The sequence below is a fragment of the Macaca thibetana genome, chromosome 2 (assembly GCF_024542745.1).
Source record: "Macaca thibetana thibetana isolate TM-01 chromosome 2, ASM2454274v1, whole genome shotgun sequence".
Lineage (NCBI taxonomy): Eukaryota > Metazoa > Chordata > Mammalia > Primates > Cercopithecidae > Macaca > Macaca thibetana.
Window position 1 is genome coordinate 117,858,715 of NC_065579.1, and position 17,964 is coordinate 117,876,678.

The 17,964-nt window shown below is 41.0% G+C and overlaps 1 protein-coding gene across 2 annotated transcripts in view; it reads left to right on the forward strand.

Moving 5' to 3' along the window:
* The window catches only part of SYNPR (synaptoporin), a 330,505-nt gene that overhangs the window by 186,186 nt on the left and 126,355 nt on the right, over positions 1 to 17,964 (forward strand). For both annotated transcript variants that reach the window (XM_050781255.1, XM_050781256.1), the window contains one exon: positions 14,329 to 14,453. In XM_050781255.1, the coding sequence (XP_050637212.1) occupies positions 14,329 to 14,453 (125 nt within the window). The remainder of the gene's footprint in view (positions 1 to 14,328; positions 14,454 to 17,964) is intronic.

Consider the following 17,964-nt stretch of genomic DNA (forward strand, 5'->3'; position numbering starts at 1 on the left):
CATTAAGGTAAAGCTGAATAAAAATTTTTTTAAAAAGGAAGAAGGATAAGAGACACTTCTTCGCTTAATGACTCTTATTGTCTAGTGAAAAGGCATTAATTGAATACAACCAATTGACTACGGATCAATATATTTTTTTTCCAGAATAACCCTATGTTATTCTAAATTGCTCTATGGGTATAAATACAACTCTGACTGCTAAAATATTTAAATTTTTAAAAAGACATGCCAAATGTATTGAATTCAGCCAGAACTGAATCCTGATGGGAATTTATTTCCTATTCAGAGAACACTGCACATGTCAATCTGAAGCCTATTCTAAAATATAAGGGAAGGAGGAAGTTGAGGGTTGTGACTTATCTTCAGTTTTTAAAAAATTCAATCATTCTGTATTATCATGAAAGCACAGCTTCTGGCAAGGAGTAGTTCATTTCAGCATATCCGATGCATGCTATTTAACTATGGAACAGTAGCTGTGTGCATGAGCTCATCGTGCTCTAATTTTTCTATAAAACAGTAGTATACAGTTAAGGTATCTATCAGCACTGATTTTCTTCAATGCACTAAGATATGGTTATGGTAGGTTAGAAACTTCCAGAAGTCCATATCACAAATTTACCCAAGAAAAATACCAAGTTCAAAAACACGACCATAGGCAAGAAATTAATTCACAAGACTCTCTCTAATCAGGTGTCAAAGTGGTGTCAGCTCTGTTGAATTTTTATTTTATCTTATTATTCCATTTTGACAAATGTGAGAGAATTGGAGTTGATTCCTTTAAAGGTAATTATTCCTATTCAACCTGATGGATGTTGTCCTTTTTAATCAACTAATGATTGATGCTATACTTTAGCCATATATTCTGCTGGTGTATTCTGAAATATTTTTACCCTGATTCTAAAGAGAGATGTTGCCAAAATATCTTATTGAATAAGCCGGTCTAAAATGTTCTTCCACTTTATAGTCTCTGTAAATATAAAAAATTTGAAAGTACTATTGAAGATAAACTCCAAAGGGAGTGGGTTTATTTAACTTTACATTTTTCATCCAAATGAAAGTGAAAAACAGCACACCCATCTAATGACAGTTCTGAATTTACTTTGCTCAAGTTACCCAGATGTTGTCTACATTTACAATTTTAAGAAAATCAGTTTTTAGTTACAAAAGTTACAATGCTTATTGGAAGACATTGCAATAATACAAAAATAATTAAAACTGATATTCTGACTCTAACTTCTACTCCTTAGTGGTTACAACTAATAATACTTCAGTGTTATATTTCTAGACCTTTTAAATTTCTGTGAAAAAAGTATATACTGTATGTATATGTAGAAATATTTTCTTTTACAACAATGCAATACATGTATTTACTTTTTTGCTTTAAAAAGATTATAAACAACTTTCAACTTTCTGTACTGCTATTCATTCTTTTTAATCCTTGCATAATATTGATTGGATACCTCATAATTTAATTACTCTGTTTTTTATAAGAATGAAAATTGCTTCCAAATTGTTTTTACCATTTCAACCATGTGTTGTTTTATTTTAAAGATTTGTATCAGGCTTCGTGTGGAAAAATATAACTCAAGCAGAGATTTAAATTTCAATTCATGGGCAAGAGTTCAATTTAGCTCATTGCATAAAAGCACAGGGCTGTCTAGGAAGTATCTAGTGAAAAAGAAATGACTGGATCTTGAATGGGCTTGACAATGCTGTGTTTCCTTTATAATATGACTTGGACGCTTGTTTTATTTCTGCCAGGTTTCTCTCATCAGTTTCTGTGGCAGAGTGGAGGCTGACAATCATCCCAACTCTCTTCCTCTTGCCCACCTCCCCTGTAAGACTCAGGAAAGCCGAATATTCACTTCCTAGTCTCCTATGCAGTGAAAGGTGCTCAGGAACACAGCAGCCATTCTGTGATAATGAGGCAAAGACTAAGAATCAAAGAAATGACCCAGACATCATCAATACCGTAGTCACCTAGCTCTAGACTTCCTGATATGTGTGAAAAACAAACCCCTATTTGTTTAAGCTCCCGTAGGTCAGGCTTTCTGTTATCTACAGCCAAATATTCTGCTATGTGGTGCAGTCCCCAGACTAGTCATTTCAGAAAATGAAAACAGAAACTTCTTTTGCTGTGTAAGTAACTTGGAGTTTTCCTTCTGTAGGGCCTAGTCAGAATTCCCCAGTTGATGGCATGAAGTACCAATTCTGTAAGGCTGCTTTTGCCTGGAAAGATTTCACACAAATCACAAAGCAGTCAGAAGGGCACAGTATTCAATTTTTGACAGGTAGCATGAAATGGAATGCAGGATGGACCATATTGGGGCCATTTAAGAGCACAGATAGTTATATATTATAGACAGGAAAACACACATAGCTCTACGGGGGAAAGCCTTTTAACAATACTTTTCAGTGCCTCCAAATAAAATACAACTGCATGTCTTCCAGGGACAGCTTGTAGTTTTTATCTTCACACGAAGGTCCCATCTGAGGTTTTACAAGGTTATTCACAAAAGCCTTCTGGATCAGAGTATTATACGCCCATAGCAGTAACCATAAATTGATGGCTGAGAAAACGATTGGTCAATTTCCTTAGAAAAATACGTTTATCAGTAGGAGAAGAAAACTAAAAGAAAGAATTAGACAAAGATCAGTAGGAATGGAACATCAAGCTTTAGAGGCATTCATCTGTCTACTGGGGGCCTCCTGTATAGGGCATGGAGTGTGAGGGAGGCCGCAGTTAATAAAAGCTCTTTCTGCACTGGAAAATATCCTGACAGGACATATTCCTCACTTTTTTTAGGGCTACTATCGAGGTAATCAGCTTTGTTCCCAGAAATGCTCTTCGGGGGTGCTGAGGACTAATCATCAGTTCAAGACAAATCATAAAACGAGATGGGACAAGAAGGGGACATCAAAGCACGGAGGAGGGGGAGACTCTGGGCCTCTTTAACCTACGAGCTGTTGAATTGTGAAGCTGCATGAAAGTGAGGAACCTGGCATCCTTAGCTGTGGGTGGTTGACAATTAGGAGGAGGAACTTGTCAAGTGTAATTGGCATAACCTACTCACATCAGGCTTTTCAAATATTCCTATCATGCCAGACTAACTCCCTTCCCACGGCAGCCTGCGATGCTGTGGAGTGGAGGCTTGGGTGTTGCTGAGACACTATACATGAGCTACCACCTGCAGCAATGTGGACGATCACGGCTTTGTCTTACAGATGCTTCATGTAGCCCTCATGTGATTTTCTGAACATTGACGCGACAGAGAAGGCCTTAGTTAGAAAGCCCAACTTCAATATTTCTGTATGAGTCTTTCCACAGTATGCTCCATTGGAGAGAGACCCTGTACACACTCCTGGGAGAGCTGGGAAGAAGGAAGACACTTTAGAGAAAGGCCGACCTGAGTTCAACCCATGACTGCTTCACTTACGAGTAGATCATGTGACCTTGGTCTTGCTGTTTAGCCTCAGTTTCCTCATCTGAAAAATGAGGGGTTATATTTCTACTTCAGGGTGTTGTTGAGAGGATTAAATAAGCCAATGTAAACGATGACTTACTGAGGAGACTGACACAGAAAACTAAATATAATTATTGTATCATTATTATCATCATCATTATAATGTTACTATTCAGTTATTCAGTGCTAAAATGTCCCTTTTCAAGCACTTCATCCTTCTATTACTCATTCATTCATATATTTGCTTATTCAATAAAATTTGTGAGCCACCAACAACATTTTGGCCCAAAAGGGAAATACAAACATGCCTGAAGCATGGTCCTGTTGGCAAAGGATTTGCCCATTGTCTGGGGAAGTAAGACACTTCCTTATCTTCCACCTTCTGCCAATCCACTTACCAGTGTAATTAGCGTGGTCTTTCTAAACTGCACTTTTTTTAATGCCTCTCCCCTGCTGAAAACCTATTCCTCTTGCAAGACCCAAGTTTCTTCACGTTGACAAACTATTTCTGTAAGAGTCAGATAGTAAATACGTTTGGCTTTGTAGACCACAGGCTGTCTGTTAGAAGTGCTCAACTTTATCATCAGAGCATGAAAGCATCCATACATAGCTGAAGAGTTGAGGCTGGATATGGCCATGGGCTGTCGATTTTGGATCCCTGGTAGCCCATACCTGACACATTTCTGCCTGCCTCTTCAACTGAGTAACTCTCTTCTTTTTACCTTACAACATATGCAGGCTTACCAAATGCACAGCCCAAATGTGCCTCGCTTGCTCGTTTGTGTGTCTTTGACTTGCTCCTCTCTGCCTAAAACAGTCTTCTCTCTCTTACCTAGATAACTCAGGCATGTTTTCCTGGTTTCTGCTTAGCCATGCATTCCTCCAGACAGCTATGTCCTCCTCCCCTCCCTTGCAATCGTGTACCGTATATTCCCCTAACATGCTCCAATTTCTGCCACCACAGTAAAGCACCATTGCAGTGCCTGTTCATTAGCTTGTCTGTGTCTTCAAATAGACAGCAAGTTCCCTGGAGGTAGGGGAAGGATATTACCTATTTATTGTATTTCTTTTTCTTTTTAGTTCAAGCATTTAGGGAGCACCTACTTCATGCTAAGCACTGCGCAAGGTTGTAGAGATTCAGCAATAAAACACATGTATTGCCTTTCCTTAGGGAAGTGGTAAAACAAAGCATAAGCAATGGGTTAAATAATATCAAACACATGCCGATTTTTAAAAGGCTGCTTATGTTAAAAAATGGAATAATGGGAGCCGGGGTTGGTGTGTACTAAAATGAGGAAGGCTAGTTAGTGTAGTCAAAGAAGATTTCCTCCTTAAAAAAGAAAAGAAAGGATGAGAAGAAGCCCTTTGTGCAAAGCATGCGAGGACAGAAGTTTCAACTGAAGGAGACAGACAGCATGAAGGTCCTACAGCTGGAGGGAGCTCAGTTTATTTGGAGAGAGTCAGAGAGACTAAAATGCAGTAAGTTAGAAGCTGAGATCAGGTGGTTAGGGAAATATGATTCCTTTATTATCACAGTCCTGGGTACTTGTAGTGCCGGCAAAGTAAAAGGTGCCCACTCAGTTAGCGTTTGATAACTGTCTTAGTCATGTTTCCCAAAAGGAGATCCTGAGACAAGAATTTTGGTTCAATAAGTTTATTTGGGGAGCAATGGTGGGAAGTACAATGACAAGTGGACGATGGGATGGGGAAGGAAGGAAAGCCAGCCAATGATGTGTGGTGAGCAGGTTGCTTCTGTGGGAAACTGGGGCTCAGTCTTAATGGGCACCCTCTGAGAAATGGTCTTGAACACACCTCAAAATTGTCCCTCAGAAGGGCAAGAAGATTGGAGATTTTACCCACCAATTTCCTTCTCCCACTGTTGGAAAGCTGCCAGGGAATTAGCTCCTGGGGATGTCTACTTGCTCCAGCCTCAGGCCAAGTACACTCGTGCTAGCTGTGAATGCCCTCAGCAGAGAAATTCAGGTTTATGAGGAAGAAAGCCTTTGGTGTCTACCAGGATTGACCCGCTGAAGCTGCAGCTATCAGCAGGGCATTAACAGCCTCTGCTATGATAACTAACTAAATAAGTGAGTAAGTAATTGAGTGGATGAATGAATGAATGAATGATTATACCTAGTGGAAAAAGAGTGAATCAATGAAACAAGCCCAAAGTGAATGAAGGTCCCTGACCCCAGTGAGTACCTTGGTGGCAGTGGAATTGTGCAGATCTCCTCCAGGTCCAATTTTAGAGGCAGTGTGTTCATAGCTTGGAATTGGCCATGGTGGAAATGCTTGCACTATGGGAACTGGCAAATGCTATAAAACACAGCTTTATTTCTGGGAGATTTGTTTGTTAGCATGCTCAACTTAGTGGTACCAACTGCTTGGTCTCAATCTCCCAATCCCTTACCTACCAGTCTCCTGACTCTTGTTTCTTCCAGGATTGGTACATGAAGGTTGTATACCAGGCCTTGGGAGATGTCCCCTCCCTGACTTCACTGCAGAGCAAGCATCCCTACAAGTGCCATTAATCAGCCTGATTTTCTGTCCTCCTCCAACCTATTGCATTTAACTATGACTTACAAATTAACCAGAAGGATTAATATCATCTTTCATTGATATTCCTTGTGTGGTTCTATTAGCACCAAGAAGTGAGCTGCTTGCCCTCTTTCCAGGGGGAAAACATTTGATGTCACTAACTGCAAAGATATCATTCCTGCTATGGGTGATTTTGGTTTATGGATGACTATTAAGCTAGAAAACACAGGACAATTTTGTTCTGTTCCACCTAAATGTATTTCTAATCAGGCTGCATAGAAAGGGATTCTTTGTTGGCTAATTTTGTCAATTTTGAGAGTAATTTTTTCTAAGGAACAGAGCCGTAGATCATCTAAGACAGTAGTGAAATGAGAATTCATTGCAGGTGATTTATTTTGGTCTCCTGAACTCAAGAGAGGTGAATGATTGGGCCAGTGGTTATGATATTGATTATATTAGAATGTGCTGGAGGGTGAGGTATCTGCTTTGTTTGAGGAGTATCAGGAGCTTAAGAAAAGATAGGAATACAGAGGTTTTATAATTCTACTTGAACGGGTAAGTGGCCTTTGCCCCTGGGTTACACCTTCAATGTCTGGCAAGGTGAGCTAGTGCACCACATTACCAGAAAGAAGGCGCTGTGCTGGCTGAAGATAGATGTGTGGAGCCTAGAATTTGGAGAGTATAACACACACATGTGCGCGTGCACACACACCCCACCATGTCTTTACATCTCTCATCAACTTGCTTATAGTCATTGCAGAGTCAGCTTCAAATGGAGATCTTTCACTCTAGTTCCTCTATCTCACTTATTTCTAAACCAACCCCCTCACGCTGTCCCCTCAGGCTTTTCTCACTCCTTAGCCTTCCAGGTCTCACCCCCCGTTTTCATTCCATCCTGGCTATATAACAGAAAGTTATTCTATCTTTTTTGTCTCTCCAAAGGGGAAATTGTCTACATTAGGAGTTGGACTTAGTTTTGCAGAACCGAGCATCTGCAAGGCAAGCCTTCTCAGCTGCTAGCATTAATGGCCTCTCAAGCATCAGTGGTCAAGCAAGGAATGCCTTGTCTCTTTGTAATGTCTCCCAAGATCCTCCTTCTAAATTCTTCTACCCCACCAAGGGTAAAAAGTGGAAGAAAGGTAGGAAGAAAGAAAGAGAGGGAGAGAGAGAGGAAGGAAGCAAGAATAGAGGAAGGGAGGGAGGGAGGAAGGAAGGAAGGAAGGAAAGAAGGAAGGAAAGGAGGGAGAGAAGAAGGAAGGAAAGAAAGAGAAAGAAAGGACAAATCACCTGCTTTGCTATGGTAATGAGCTTCCAGGTACGTGTTTATGAGACACTCAGGAGAAACATGGAGAACCTCAGGTCACCAAAGCACCCATGGTACATTTCTGGGTGAAGAAGACTGGATCGTTTAAGAATCAACTCTTACCAATGTGGCAAAAACAAACAAACAAACAAACATCATTCTTCTCACAACCATAGAGCTAATTAGAATACTAACTGGGGAAGTCTAGAGACCGGGATCCTACTTCCAACTGTCAGTTTTTGCAGGGCTTCCTCTCACTCATCTTCCAGGTCTTAGCTTAAATGTAATACTCGCCAGGTGTAACCTCCTGTCCAGAATAACTCCCCTCAAAACGTGTAACAGAATTTGAGATTATTTTATTTGTATGTGCTTTTTGGTTCTGTCTCCCACATGTAGCATTAAGCCCCATGGTGGGTGGGAAACTCCTTATCTTGTCTTTTCTGTGACTGTTTAATTTTTTTGTTCTCCAACAGCTGGCACATAGCAAATCTGTCATTAAACATCCAATGAATGAGGCATGTTAGTCTTGATTTGGTAGATGTGAGAACTGAGGTTTAGAGAAGTGAAGTGATTTGCCCAGTGTCACACATCTAGGAAATGGGCTCAAGCTTAGGTCTGCCTCACCCCAAAACTGCTCTGCTCCCCCATGTAAGGAGGAATGATTGGGTGAGTAACTGGGAGGGGAATCAGTGGGAAGATTTCTGAAGTCCCCTCCCACTCTTTCAAGGCAACACCTAGAGAATCTCAGACCCCTGGAGATCCTCCAGTCCCCGCTCCTCACTGTGTCTTGATGTATTCCAATTATAGGACCAGGCCACTGGCTGATTTTCCCTGGAGGAGTTGATTTCACACTCCAAAATACAGAATCAAACATTCTTGTAATAAGTTATTCACTCAGAAGGAACTGACTCTTCCAGTGTTATACAGACATCGTATGTTCAATCCTCACCAAACCCATGTTAATTTATTATCAATCATATAGTATGGTTTCCCTTTAAGCAGTTGTCATGCTCAGGGTCAGGTTCCTGCCCCAGCTGAGGGCAGAGGGGAGTGCGTGGACATGAGGCAGGGAGCTAGAAGAACACTTGAGAGACAGCATGTAAATGAGACATGGCTTTATTCAGCAGCTCTCTCATCAGCGGCTTACTCACACCTTTATCTCAGCTGTCTTCTCTGGCTCTTCAACTTCTCTCAGGAGCTGGCTCCCATGCACAGCTGCATGACCAGCCTGCAAGGCCAGCTGTAGGGTTAGCAGCTTAACTTTTCCTCCCTCTGGGCACCAGCAAGCTGAGCCGTGTCCTGGCTCCCCCTGGTCTGTCTGCCAGACGGTCATTCTCCCTTACATGGGTCAGTAGCTTCACTGTCTGTGGGCACCAGCACCTGCACAAGAGCCATGTTGAGCCCAAGAGCACAGTGTCAGCAGGGCAGTTATGCCTTTTCCAGGCAATAGTGGCTTTGAACCAAGTACGAGTTTACACAAACAGGTTATATAACAAGTGAAGTATGCACCTGTGCCTTAAACTCGCTGAGTCATGCAGGACTGGATGTCTGTTTCGGCCTGTTCCTTGACCAAAGCACATCCATGTACCTTACACTCCACCCCCTAGGCTGAAGGAGACATAGGCCTTGGACGCACAGGTTATACATATAAGCTGTGGGCACACAGGCCCGATATCTACACAGAGACTTGACACATGAGCCTGACATATAAGCGTCAATGAGTTGTCCAGCTATTGGCATGGATTACCATAGGTGTCACCTCCTTGGTGATGACCATTCACACTGCCCTGAGTTCAGCTCAATAGCTACTTTGCCTACGCCTGGTTTCAAACCGTATGGTGTCAGTACTAGGCTGGACTGCAACAACAGTCCAGGCAGCAGTAGCACCTTGGCTAGACCCATCTGTATACCATGCCCTATTAGGAATGGAAGGACACCCTTCCTAACAGTGAAGGTGCAGGGTCTAGAGATGCCTTTGGCCTTATCTTGCATTAGGACTACAGATCCTAAGGCTTCTTGTAATTCTGCTGCTAAGGGACTTGTACTCAGTGTACTCCACTGTTCCAAGTAGGCACCCCACTTCACTAAACTGGATGTCTGTGCCATCCCAGTCTGGGAGGTTGTTACCCATGAATGCACCCAACCCGCTATAGGGTAAATCATCCACACAACGACTGTAACCCACCCTGCCATGCTCTCACAAGGCTGAAGGGCAGCATATGCAGTTACTAACTGTGTTTTCTGTCTGGGGAAGGTGGGGGTCATTACCCATGAATGCACCCATCCTGCTATTACTAATTACTTCTCTCTTAAGGAATACTGGAGCTCAACTCTCTTCCACAGCTGTGACCAAAAGCCTATTGGCATTCCGAGGCACTCCATGCACTGCTAAAAGCCCTAACTGAAACTGTCTGTGGTCACATGTATATTAAGTTTAAATGGGCACCCCTGGCCAGAAAGGTTGCCTCAGTCTTATCATCCCAATCCCAGGCAAGTGAGGCATTGCCACTTCTAAATCTGCAAGAGAATCAGAGGTTAACATAACATCATCAATAAGAGCATGACACATGGTGGGGCTATACATATAGCCCTGCAGCAACACTGTGATTCGCCCTCCCATGAAGACAAACTGTTCCTGGCTCTCTGGAGCAATATCAATGGAGAGAAATGCATTGGTCAAGACCACCACACAGTTGTACCATCCTAGTTCCATTGTCATGCGGTCCATCAAGTCTGTGATAGACGGCACAGCTGCCAAGCCATGTAAAACATCCACCCCCGGAACGTTTTCAGGTATGGGAGAGACATACACAGTGCACAAATGGAGAGTCAAGCAGCTGATGCCAAGGTGCAAGGACACAGGTTTTGCTTTCACTGACCAGCTTTCATAGCTGTCTATGCAGCCTTGCCTGGAAACTTATCCAGGTGCAGGGACCAGTAGATTGCCAAGTTCACATGTGGCTCTGGTCATCCAGTGCCCCCCAAGCTGGGCATCTCAGCCAGTCTCTTATCAAATAGAAAAGGCTTTACAATTCCACCTGACTGCAGCAGGCAACATGTGAACTGGAATGCTCAAGCAGGACCAGGTTGCGCAGCAATGTCCTTCTCTCAAATGACTTTCACTAAGTCTGTACATGACTGCCGACGTTACTTGCTTAACCCCCACAACTCAGCAGAGACACAGGCACCATAAGAAATGTGTTTCACTGTGGTAGGGAATCCCTGGGCTGATCCTTGGACTTGAACACCCAACAGCTGTTCAAGCTCGATTTTCTGGTGGATCACAGGGTACGCCCACAACGGAGGTTCCTCCTCCTCCCTGCACTTGTCCTTCAGGGACTGGACGTGCACTTCCTACAGAACAGCCACGAATGCCCATCTGACTCTACTGGCAAAGGCACACTCTTTTTCTCGGTGCCGTGCACTTCCAGGTGCTTCAGTGCCTTCTCCACACTCACAGGAGACCTGTCCACTGCCTCCCATGTTTTCACTGGGGCTCATCCTCACAGCATGGCAGCCACCAGGTATCACAGCTCATGCTGTGGCCACAAAGTCAATTCAAGAGCCCTCAGGGACTGAAGACTCACTCACCTCATCTCATCCTCGTTGCCAATTGTTAGGTCCATGACTACGCCAAGTGTCATGCTCAGGGTCAGGTTCCAGCCCCAGCTGAGGGCAGAGGGGAGTGGGTAGACATAGGGCAGGGAGCTGGAAGATCACTTGAGAGACAGCAGGTAAATGAGACATGGTTTTATTCAGCAGCTCTCTCATCAGCAGCTTACTTACACCTTTACCTTGATTGTCTGTTCTGGCTCTGCGGCTTCTCCCAGCAGCCGGCTTCCATGCACAGCTGCATGGCCAGCCTGCAAGACCAGCTGTAGGGTTAGTAGCTTAACTCTTTCTTTCTCTGGGCACGAGCAAGCCGACCATCTGCCAGATGGTCATTCTCCCTTACAGGGATCAGTAGCTTCACTTTTTCTCTGGGTGCCTGCACCTGCACAAGAGCCATGTTGGGCCCAAGAGCATGTCAGCAGGGCAGTTATATCTTTTCCAGACAATAGTGGATTTGAGCCAAGTATGAGCTTACACAAACAGGGTATATAACTAGTGGAGTATGTGCCTGCACTCTAAACTTGCTGAGTCATGCAGGCCTGGATGTCTGCCTCAGCCTACTTGTTGACCAAAGTACATCCATGTACCTTACAGCAGTGAGGACTATGGGAAAGAGAGAAATGTAACCCAAAAGCCCATAGGTATCATATTTAACTTGATTACAATGCCTTATGTTTTCAGAGCTCAAGAGAAGTGACAAGAAAAAATTGTGGTGTATGTGGTTTCAATAGTCATGACACCTCCTTTCCATGTATCTAACATTTTGAACTAGTTAAATACATAATTATCATTCCTTCTTAAGTTTATTATATGATGGTATTAATAATACCTTACTGTATATAAAGCGGTTAATATAAGATGAAAGGCCAAAGTAGTTTCTTTATAGCTATTAAGCACTGAAATGGACATTTGTTTTTATATCCTTCAATTCCAATCTGCTACATTTTAATGTCTCAAGGATTTTTTGAACGAAGCATTTTGAAACAATTATGCTATTCTACCATATCTTTCCTATAGGAGTATTAAGCTTCATGCACACATGCCTCACAACATTGTTGCCACTAGGAAATACAACCATGTATGTTAAGTGGTGGACACAATACTTGGCCCATAGTAGGCACTTTAAAATGGCCACAATGTACAATCCCGTCTTACTTTTACCTGCACAATTGCCTATCACACACTTAGGACTCCTGGCCCCAGAGAAATGTAAATGTCACACAAATCTCTGTATGAATTGGAAGAGGGTAGCATGTAAATACATATTCCATCTCACTTAGTTTTCTCAGCAGTTCAGAGAGACATAGGGGATATCCCTGTTTTATGGATAAGGAAACTTGGAGACAGAAAGGGCTATCTCCGTTGCCACAGCATGGGGCTTTGGACTCCATCGTTCCATTCTTTCTTACCAAAGACGCTATCTTGATGTGGCACAAAGGGTTGCGACATCCAGTGTTGGCTGATGGAAACTAGAATTAAGCATTGAACCATTAAAATAACTTTCTCTTTATTTCTACTAATACGACTAATACTAATTGGTTACAGGAAGAGAGCATTTGGTCATGAGGAGAAAGCAAGTCCACATCAGGGGCCTAAAGATGGGATTCCCTTCAGCTTCAGCATTCTGTGTCTCAACCCTAGATTGTGGAGCGAGCTGGAATAGCTTCTGAATGCTTCATCAAATCCTGTGCAACAAAAGCTAACAAAGTTAAAAAGATCAGTTTTTCTGGACTGCTTGAATGTTGATTCACTGGGGCAGACAGCCAGACAGATTTAGCTAGGGATTAAGTGTAAATTTCCTATTTTATGGCCCGGAACATCTTATTAAGGAGCATCTGCTATTTACAGTAATATTTGTTAACATTTATTGAGAGCTTATGCAATGCCAGGACCTGTTCTAAATGCTTTCCACATGTTAACACATTTCACTCTTACTACAATCCTTATATCTTTTGGTCAAGTTCTTTCCATTTTTAAAATACAGATTTTAAAAACTAGTCACTTAAAACTGCCACACACATGAGCGCGCGCACACACACACACACACACACACGTGACTCACAAAATACTGCTTTGCCTGTGAAGGTTTCACAATGCCCTGTTATCATCAGTCAGTCTTTTCCTACTAAAGTTAAGTGGCCAATTAAGACAAAAAAAAAAATTCTGAGGCTTTTTTTCTACCCCGATTAAGATTGAGGTGGCAGGTGTTATAGATAATAGTCATTTCACCTTCTGAACTTTCTGGAAAGCCCTGGTGACTTTGCCAGCTCCAGCAGCCTTCTTGGCCACAGCAACTGTCTGTGTCACACCACAAATAGCAAAATGACCCAGAAGAGTTACCGTCAATGCTATTTTTCAATGAGGAAATCAAGGCATGAGGAAATTAAGCAGCTTTCCCAAGGTCACATTCCAGAGCCCTTGACCCCAGTTGACTTCTGTGCAATAACTCCTCTCACTGTGCAAAATGATCTAGTGTTTCCAATAATGACCCCAAACTATTGTAAGAAGCTGAATTTCAATGTTAAGATAAATTGGAATATTGCAGCATGTTAGTGTTAGGTGCATTTCATCGACTTCCTTTAGAAACGAGCAAGAAATTCTTTTGAGCTTAGCCAAATTATGAAATGAACCTAGTTTAGTATTTGCTTATGTCCCCTCTTAGGCCATCCTGTCTTCCAAGTGTCTCTTCTTCCTGGGAGACTTCTCAGAGTCCCTGCTCCTAATTATTGGTGCCTGGTTCCCCACAGATTCACATTCTACACCAGGACAGACCATCACATTAACTGTTGAAACTTTTAATGTTGACTTAGAAGCAGCAACCAACACAGAGATGTAACCACCAGTGAAAGTTGGAAGCTGAAATATACTGAGATCTTGTGCTCTAAAATAGCACCTCTTAGAAACTCACCTACTCTTCCTCAAACTCTTAGCTCTAGAATTCTCTGACCATGACTTTGAAATACTGATATATATTATTCCAAAAGACAAATCATATTTACGGTAGAAAATACAGACAAACAAAGAGAGCAGGATACATCCGCACATCTTCCTACCTGGAGACATCCATTATTAACCAGTTGGTGCAGTGCTTTCCAGGCCTTTAACTATGGGATTATGCCTGTGCCCTCTGAGGCATGACAGCTATTTACACACTCAAACACAGCTATTTTGGATTGTCTTTATTTATTCTCCAAGCCACATTTCTCTCACTTGCCAGACAATTATTTTAGACACCACGTCCCCAGTCTTCACTCCATTCTACCTTCATCTTCCAGCTGAACCAAGTGCAATGCTCTTCTTCAGAAGGACCATAACTTCCCTCAATCCAGACATTAAGCTGCTTTTGATATATCTCATTAGAGCAACATCATCCTAATAACTGCCTTCTGTTCGTTTATTTGTTCTCCACAGCTTTTTGCAATCTTTGCATTTGCAACATGTGGTGGCTATTCTGGAGGCCTGCGGCTGAGTGTGGACTGCGTCAACAAGACAGAAAGTAACCTCAGCATCGACATAGCGTTTGCCTACCCATTCAGGTAGGGAATGGTGGTTCATGCTTGCTAGCCTCACAGAGGGGTCTTTCTTTCTTCTGTGCTTTGTCTCAGAAAAATGCAGTCTCCCAGGGACTTCTGGGTAAACAGAAAGGATTCTGCCTGCACCCACGGAATGCCCAAACACTGTTCCCACTCACCACCTAGTGTGGGCACTGGGAGGATTTATGAGTTGACTCTCCTCCAAAAACAAAAAAAAAAAGAAAGAAAAAAGAAAAAAAAAAACTTGCTACAAAGAGAAAGAGGGAGAGAAAAAGAAAGGGAAACTGGAGAAGTAATTTTAAAGTACGATCAAATAAATTCAAGAAATATTTTTAGCACTTTGCCTTTCTAATGCACATTTTGAATCAACAAGAATGACAGATTATTTCCCAAATACATTTGACTGAAGAAACTTTTTTTTCACAGAGTATCCCAGAGTATCTGTATACTATGGAACACATCCTTAATATTTATATATTAAGTATATATATATATGTGTGTGTGTATATATATATTATATTATATATCATATATATAAAGTGTATATATGTGTATATGTATACTTAATATATATTAAGTGAAGTGTTCCTAGTCTAAGACAAAGATGACTCCATTCATAGGTGATGAATCATCATAGAGAGGTAGCATTGATACCAATATTCTTACTGGTTTTTAAGAGTAGAGCTGACAAAAGTTGCAAATACCTTGCTCAAGTAGATACTCCCCTAACTAGCTAATAAAAGAGTAAAAGAATAGAAAGCTCAGAAGTATTAAGCACATAATCCCTGGAAATTTAGTAATAAGAGCTGTGCTGTGCTGGTGGAAGTAGACATGCAAGCACTTGACTTCTGAAAGTTTTGGACCAACCTGTTGGCGTCTGGAGGAGAGTGACCAAGACAACGCATGCTTTCAGATTAACATGCAGGATCTAGGACAAGAGATGAGAACTGCCAATGGCCAGACAGCAGGGCTGGGATGCTTGGTAACATTGTACATGAAAACATAAGCTCCGCATGGCTTCTGCAGTGATTTCCCACTAAGAGATGTGGCAGGAGCAGGTAACTTAAAAGTCAATCTCTCAAGATTTAAAAGGCAGCAAGTCCCTAAACATTGAACTACCAGAGCCTAGAACTCTCAGTCTTTTCCTCAAACTGGAGGAGAGTAATCAAGAGACCTATCTGAACTAGAAACCACTGCCTGAGCTGGTGTGGCAGTGGAGAGCAGGGTAATATCTAATTTCATAAAATCCCTGCTTAAGGATACAATGTGGGAAGACACTTCAATCACAGTTTCCAGCACTGGGCTTCTTTAATTTCTTCCCAAGACTACAAATTCAAATGACTGGCCCAGTGAAAGGCAACTAGAGAAATTAGATCAAAATGTATTGCCATCTATAGCAGCCCCCTCATTTAAAATATTTTTACTTGGATTCTGAAACAAATATGGTTAATCATTATATTTTTTAGTAGCATAGCTTTTCTTTCAAACATTATCTGACTCAGAAGCTCCATGTATAAAATAGACATGAGTTACTGAGAAAGTCGGAGCAGGAGAAGAAGGGAACTTAAAGCCCCCAGCCAGTCCTCCTCGGCCTTCTCCCTGCCACACACCTTGCCCACTCCCCACCATACAGACCCTGTAAGATCTCCTGGGAACCCTAGGTCTCCTAGAAACAATTCTAAAACCACTGTTGTAGGATAAAGCAAGAAATTGTTTGCCACTCTGCTTACCACACCTTACATTTACTGTCTACTGTTAAGGAAGAAGGATTACCAATCTCCTTTTATAGAATTTATTGTAATTTGCCCCCATTAATGTTCATCTAGGAGATATACACACCGTTCCAAAACAGCTTAATTTACTAGGGTTGCAATTTCAATTTTACATTTGCATATTTTAACATGTACCATTCATTATCCATGTACCTATTCATAACCTGTACCATTATGGGGAAAATCTCAGTAATAAGCCAGGATTTATACAGATTATTATGAAGACATTTGTTTCAGAAGAAGTACGGTTAGCAAGGTGTTGGTAATATAAATAATTAAAAAGTAAAAAGTAATGATATCCAACATTATAAAGCATGGAGAGAAATGTAGATTCTCACGTGTGGTTGGAAATAGTGTATATTGATAAAGCCTTTTTGGAGGACAATTGGAAGTAGGTATCAAAATTTAAATATACATTCTATTTAATCCAGCAATACCATTTCTAGATATCTATCTTCAAAAATGTTCATATAAATACACAAATACATGCATGTAATATGCATGTAATGATGTGCACTTCAGTGTTGTTAATAATAAAAGACTGAAACAAACTTGAATGTCCATCAGCAGGAAGCAGACTCAATGAATTATTTATGTATGTCCTATGCAGAAGTTTTAAAAGTGAATGTACAGATATAGAAAGATGTTTAAAATGTATTACTAAAGAGAAAGTAAGTAGCAGCATGTTAAGAAAAAAACATAATAGTAAATGCACAATATAATTTTAAACTTATGCACTTATATGTTTATATATATTTGTAAAATGTAAAGTCTGGAAGGATACAGACAAACAGTTAATAGGGATTACTTCTGGGGAGGGATGTGTGATTGGTATGCAGAGGTCATACATTTACTTTTAACTCTACATACTTGCGTATTATTTGAATTTATTAAAATACGCATATTATACCTTGGTAATTTTAAAAGCACTCTTTAAAAATGAGTCATCCTATGGCTTCCAGTGAGATGAAATGATAAGACACAGCTTCTGGAGAGAAATAACTTATAGGAACCCCATCTGGAATTCTAAAGGGATTGAAGTAGATGAAAAAACTCTATTTTCAAGGTGAATGGCAAGAAGCAGCTGTTGAGACAACTCAGCGATTTGAAGTAGCAGATTATGAAAGCATTGCTTATGCTTAAAAAAGTTATTTTCTTCTAAAATGTCACAAGCCAATGCCAATGATTTGATGATAATCTCAGAAATAAGATAAGAACATTCAGTAGCTTTTAACTATTCAGTGTATTGCAAAGACCAAAAGGGCAATAAACTCAAGTCATTTGAAGAAAAACAATTAGTTTGTAAATGATACATCAAAGGAAGCTACTTAACCAGTTATCAAACACATGTTTTAGGATGTAAGATGTCAGTGTTGAAAATTCTAGATAACTCACAAAATATTAATGTGCTGCTTCTAATAAATATGCCAAAGTGCATATCTTCTTTACAGCACCATATGTGTGTGTTCCTGATTCCTATCAGAAATAATTGACATCCAGCAATGTATCATTTTGTCATAGAAATAAAACATTTGTCACCTTATCTTCCTTATTATTTGTGATTAAAATGAACAACTATTACTTAACTGTTTTCTATCTGCAATAATATACTAAATTTGGTATGAAATTTACTTGATAACTAGCAGGAGAGTAGTTCTAGATTCCATATTTTCGGTACTTCCTTTATGCACAGAAGTGGAAAGTAGGGTGTCTTATTTTAAGGTACTTAATATATTTGTAGA